We start from the raw sequence: 6,412 nt of genomic DNA, 5'->3' as shown, positions 1-6,412 counted from the left end.
TGATGAATCATTTATGCACACAAACCTGCAATGATTTGGCAACCTAATATGTCTGAGTTTGTCATGAACCGGTTAGTTGAGCTTCTGAAACGCGGTGTATGCACCAAGGCTTCAAAGAGTCCTAGATGAAGAAGGTCACCAATGATGTTCTTGATTTCATTGGCATCGTTGTGAGCACTCTTCGGATCTACAACCACACATCAGGAAGTGGAGGAACAATGTGGAGCCTCATTAGCAGGCTGAAAAGTGAGGGCAAGCTCAAATGGAGCGAAGAATGCACTTGCTTCGTGCTTGAAGATGAGGACAACCTGCATGACCACCTTAAGGTAATAAAGCTTCGGCATGCGTCCTTGTTGTTCTTTCGTGCACATTGATATGTAGTGACACTAGCTCCATGTAAATTACACAACAATCCGAAGCACCTTGAGCTCCTGAATAGTTCCATGTAAATAGCCTAGCCTGCCCCCATGTAGCCCCAAATTCAGCTCAGTCTACCAAACGCGTCCATGGTGTGGCAAATATGCAATTTGTACACAAAGGTTCCTTTATAATTTCATTCATCTCTTAGTTCTTTTTAATCATTGACGCAAACGAGCTGCTGGTATTGTTCCAAATCGTCCAGAATGGATTTCTAAATAGAAAATATCAAAAGCATTACTTCAGGCTTCTTGCCAGCAACAGTTTCTGTCAATTCTTTCTGACGACATATACAGATAGATGTTACAGGATGAGCGATAAAGACAACGATTTTGAGTAGCCTTTTCGTAATACCTGAACCTATGATCCCTTCTGAGAGCAGCAGCTTTTGAACACCAAAAACACAGTTTAATACAGACGCTACAAGATTATCACCACACCTCACAAAATCCCTTCTATAAAAAAACATTACAAACTCCCTACCTACACGCCACCGGTCACATCATCATCATCGTCGATTTTGCAATGGCTTCAACAGGTTTTTGAAAGTACCCGCTCTCTTGGCATCCTTGTCCTGCAACTCCTCCTCCTCGCCGCAGCTGCAGCTGCCCGTGTTGAGGTTCATGCCGCACGTAAGGCACATGCCCTTGCAGCTCGTGCTGCAGAAGGCATCCAGCGTGATCTCCAGGTGGATGATGTCCCGGATGTGCTTCGAGATGTCCACCTCCTTCTTGCCGGCCGGGAAGTGAACGCGGTCATCCCAGTCGATGTCTTCATCGTCTTCGTCCTGGCTGCCGGTTACTGAAGGGAACTTGGTCGCGTCTTCTTCGTATACGGTGCCGAGGTCGACCACGTCAGGTTCCTCCACCAGGTCTTCTGTCAGTAGGAGGGAGAAGTTGGCGAATATACCTTGCGGCGCTGGCTCGGCACACCTGTAAAAGGAAGCATAATAATGGGTTCAAAATAAGGGAACCAACCACAACCTTACAAGAGTTGTGCAGAAAATCAACCGAGTCTGAATGATAGGTTTCCACTTTCAGACAATTCAGGCATTCACCTAGGCTTTGCAATACCAGTCTTATACCAAAATATTTCTATGTTGTGACAGTTAAGTTGGACTAGAATTTTAAGTGCTTATCGTCTGTGGCAAAGGCATCAGTACATGTCAGCTCCAGCTTAAAGATTCTATTACTCTCCGGGAACAACATAACTTTTCTTGGTTTGTAAAACATAACATGGACTATACATGATACGGAGACCACAGAGGCAAGTATGTCCTTATAGTCTCGTAATGCCAGACATCCTGCTTGAGTCATTACATGCCAAATTACCCTCAAACTAGCTAGCTAGTTGTAGAAGTAGTTGAAATATCCTTGGCTGTTTGCCAATGGCCGAAGCAACAGGTTTTTTAACTGAATGTTTGGGCAAGTCTAAGCTGAAATGCCATCGGCAGTTTAAACGCAGATTAGGTGATGACAACAGAGCGATGCTACTTTTCTGTAGGCTAAAATGGTGTCAAGATGGTCACTTGGCTCTGAAATTTCTCTAGTCTGAAAATGCCAGATTATCAAAACTAGCTAGTAATATTGTTCGACGTTTTGTTGGCTATTTTGCTACTTCTGCAGGGTGAAACTAAGCTAGTATCAAGACTGCCACATCCCTCTCTCCGCTTCAGGCAACAGTTAATCGTGTATCAATAGCACGCAATTGGAAGTTATGCAAATGTAAGAGCAAGAGAAGTTATGCTATTATTCTGTGGAATATTAGAGTCAAAGTAGTAGTGGTACTCACTAGAATGTCACTCTGGTCTGCAATTTCTCCCCATGATACACATACAGACTACAGTGATGAAATACTGACAGGGCGAGGCAGCATGGATTGGGTCTTACCGGTAGCAGCCGAGGGTGATGACGGTGCGCACGATGCCGTCGAGTCGCAGGCGGCCGCGGCGCCTGGTGACGTCGACGGAGACGAGCACGGGCGTGGTCTCGGCGCCGTCCCTCGGCTTCGTCTTGGCGGAGGGGAGGATGCCCATGGCGGCGGCGCGGGCCCTGGAGTGCGAGGTGGAGAGGTCGGCGAGGCCCAGGCGCTCGAGCGTGGTGGCGTACTCCACGTGGTGCGCCGCCGCGTCGCGCCGGTACACCAGCGCGCCCTCCCACGGCGACGACCCGTCCTCGTCGTCCTCCCCGTCAAGGCCCTCGAACTCGTCGAGGTCGAGCGTGAGGAAGTCATCGTCGGGGTCGACGGCGTGGCGGCGCCCCCATGGCAGCCCAGCTGAGGAGGGGGGCCGACGGGACTGTAACCACGGCTGGAGGAGGCGGCGCTGGAGGAGGGCGGTCGTCGCCGGCGTGCGGTGGGGGAGGAGGAGCGGGCAGTGGCAGTGCGCCGCGGCGCCGACCGGATAACACACCATCATCTTTCTCTTTTCTCTCCGAAGTGAGCAGGGAACTTCTATTTTCTTTCCAAGGCTGATAAAAGAAGATATTTGTACAATAACCGTTAATCATGGAGTAAATATGAAAAAAAAACATCCTGTTAAAGAAGGCCAAATGGAAGATATTTTTGTTCTCCATAATATGCAAGATATCATGACACGAGCAGTGGAGCGTAGCTTTTTTTTTTTTAGAAACACAGTACAAACGCAGGCGCTCACATACACGCGCTTACACTCACCCCTATGAACGCACACATGCACACACCCTACCCCTATGAGCACCTCCGAAAGACTGAGCCGACGGATTGGATCTTGAAATTGACGAAGTCACCACAGGCGCCCCGCTGTCGACGGGAACGTCGCCTCCCACTGAAAGAATATTCCAGATGTCAAACATAAGGTTTGAACTCTGATGGGCTGGGGGTACAACCACCCACCTAACCACCCAACCTCAGGTTGGTTCTCCAGTGGAGCGTAGCTATGTCCTTGAGAAATACACTTGTAGCGTGTAACACACATGCACGCATCTTTCCTATTCACTTTGTTACCATATATTATTAGTAGAGAAAAACCTTTCGGTGGCAACCATCCTCCGTGACGTGAATTTAGCACGTCACTGATGTCGCGTTAGTGGTATTAGTACCTGTGACGCGTTCTCAACGCACCATAAATATGTGGCAGAAACACGCCATATGTACCAAATAATCTAGTGGCGTATGAGTTAGTAAGCCACGCCACTACTTTTTAATTAAAACAAAATTCTTGCTTTTATTCAAGTTGACAGCAAGAGAAATACACGAAGCACATTTGAAATAAATTATTAACACATTCAACAAGCTTTCATATTGGTAATCAAATCCATTACTAAGGAACATACAAGTTGTGTTGTCGCTTGACCCATTAACACATTCAACAAGCTTTTATTAACACATTAGCCCTTATTTTTTTACATAGGCTGTCAGCGAAATGGGTAGCGAAAAATGTGGGGCCTAAGTAAAGCGTATATGTCAAGTTGTGTTGTCGCTTGACCCAGAAAATTGCACCCAAATCACGTTCAAAAGAGGAAACGGAAAAGAAGGAAAGCGCTCAACCCAATATTGATCCTTGAGCAACTGTTGCCCATATTGTTTTGTCGTACTTGCTCAAGGGTGCATATAACTAAAATCTAATCCCCACTCTCACTTTTCATTTTTATATAAGACAAAGTACCTTCACCCACTCCTCCCTCCTCGCTCTCTCCACGCACCCCAAACATCAGCCACACTACTAGTCATCATCTGTAAACCCTAGATAGCCTCACATCTCGCTGTGAACATCCTCTCCCTGGTTTATGCAAGATCCAGACATGCACGATGTCTATGTGGGTTATTACCATGTTCTCTTTCCATGAAAGAATTTGTGCAGGAGTCCCCCATCGGCATTCTTGACCCACCGGTATCAAGTGCAAATGCATGATAGTAGTTGACTCAACTCTTCACCACTGTTTTGTTCAACACATTTTTGTTTTGACCATGCAGCCTTTACTATGTCTACTAAAAGGCATCAAACAATCTTTGTTTTCGCATCTCACTCCACTATTAGGGGAAGATGAAGAGCTGATATTCCAAAAGATTTAAGTCCTCATGTTGCTGCATCATTTTTGCCAATCACGGTGCATTTGATTTGCATGCAAAATATAGCAAGAGTCATCTTGTTTTCAATGATGATATCCGGGAGTATTTGTTTCATCGGATGCTATTCTTATTACTCGATATCGCTTTCAGTTTGTTGTGTTCTGTGTTCATATGAAATTATGAATTGTGTTGATTGGAGGGAACAACATCTCGTGGTCCTTGCGAGTGCTGCTATCTTCCCCGAAGGTTGTCGGTCGAATCCTAGCATAGCACACTTATTTGCTCCTTGGTGCTGGCAAGGTTGTCACGCTCTAGGTTTTGCTGAACGGTTAAAACATGATGCTTATGGGTAGAAATGATATGCGCCTAGGTCGATGCTTCCATCTTTTCTTGCATCGTCAATCATCTCCATTCATGTCGTCACTTCATGTCTATGATAAGCTTCCATCTTTTCTCGCATCGTCAATCATCTCCATTCATGTCGTCACTTCATGTCTATGATAAGATTTGCTCTCATACTTGAATGTGCTTCAATGGATCTCTTGGCCCCTGTTTTCATGGTTCATCTATTTTGGTTCCTGAAATGCATGCCACTGTTGTACTCACTGTCCTGATGTAAGCTGAATTCGTCCATCTTTTACTATCTTTTCGCACTTAGGTGGTGAATTGTTCTGTTGGTAGCAAATGATATATTTGTCCCGCTCTTAGGTGGTGAAACAAAGGCATGATAATCTGTATGGCATTATGTTGTTGCTGATATGATTGTTTGTGTGTTCACTGTAGAACTCCAAGGAGATTGGCTTCCTGGCCACCACGACGATGACCTTGCAATCTGCTGCTGGGAAGAGTGGCTTCCTGGCTGGGCGAGCAAGAGAGGGAGGCTTGGCGATTGCCTTGGGCAATCAGGTGCAGAGCGAGAGGAGGGCGACGCCCTGGGCAAGCAAGAGCAAAGCGGGAGGGGAGGGGCGGCGATTCGAGGAGCAGGAGAGGGAGGAGCTGGAGAGGGGAGGGAGGGGGCAACGCCTGGGCAAGCAGGAGCAGGATCTCAGGGAGGTGCTTCGCAGTAGGAGATGCACAACTTCTTGGCCAGAGATCATGGCGAGGAGCTGTCGAGGTGCTTGGCCGGCGGCCGACGGAGATCACGACGAGGTGTGTACTGTCCCAGGTTTAGAGGCGATCGAGGGGTAGATTTTAGAAAGGATGTGCATTGCATAGTAAATTCTGGGGAAATTTCGCGCTTTTAAACAAAAATTGCATCGAAGGGGGACAAGTTTCTCTCTCGACACCTTACAGGGTTAGGGTTTCGAGAGTGCGACAAACTTGCTCTTATTCAACTAAATTAGGGTTTTGGAGAAGAGAGAAGGGATGTTGCATCACAAACTTAAGTTGCATGATTGAATTCAAACTTAAAGTTGAATTTGAATTTCAAATTCAAACATCAAATTGTTATCTCATAATTCAAACTTGAGATAATTCAATAAACAATTATAAGTAATTAAGAATATAAATAGTAAAACAACTATATAAAGCTCATTAAGGAAAACTTGGGCTTTATTGATAATCACACACATAATACATTGTCTTTACAATATTCGGAATTGAATTATTGAATTACAACACATTACAAGAATTGAAGAAATAGAAAATGTAAAAGGAAAATTACAAGTTATTAAAATGACCTAAACTACATTGTGATCATCCTGAATTCTATGATCAAGGTGATCTTGAGTTCATCTTGAGCATCTTCTTGATTCCTGCACACACACACAAACACAAAGAAAAAAGAAACAAGTGTTATGCCAAGTGGCATAGCCACTTGGCAGGTTAGCAAACAATTGAAATAAAGAGGATATGATCAAGTCTCTGCCGAGCAGATCCATGCCACAGACAGAACCAAGTCCAAGTGCACAGCACTAGCACACACACACACAGCTAGGCTGCTCACACA

The 6,412-nt window shown here is 45.6% G+C and overlaps 1 protein-coding gene across 1 annotated transcript; it reads right to left on the bottom strand.

Moving 5' to 3' along the window:
* Positions 1-636: 636 nt before the first annotated feature.
* On the bottom strand, positions 637-2,830 carry LOC124678278 (large ribosomal RNA subunit accumulation protein YCED homolog 1, chloroplastic-like). Its single transcript, XM_047214191.1, has 2 exons — positions 2,307-2,830; positions 637-1,349 (listed from the first exon to the last, which is right to left on the bottom strand). Exons 1-2 carry the CDS (start codon positions 2,828-2,830, stop codon positions 926-928), a joined length of 948 nt encoding a protein of 315 aa, XP_047070147.1. The 3' UTR covers positions 637-925.
* Between the last annotated feature and the right edge of the window lie 3,582 nt (positions 2,831-6,412).

Source organism: Lolium rigidum, chromosome 7, assembly GCF_022539505.1.
Source record: "Lolium rigidum isolate FL_2022 chromosome 7, APGP_CSIRO_Lrig_0.1, whole genome shotgun sequence".
NCBI classification, from domain to species: domain Eukaryota; kingdom Viridiplantae; phylum Streptophyta; class Magnoliopsida; order Poales; family Poaceae; genus Lolium; species Lolium rigidum.
Note: the sequence above shows the minus strand (reverse complement) of the source record. Positions and strands in the feature narration are given on the sequence as shown.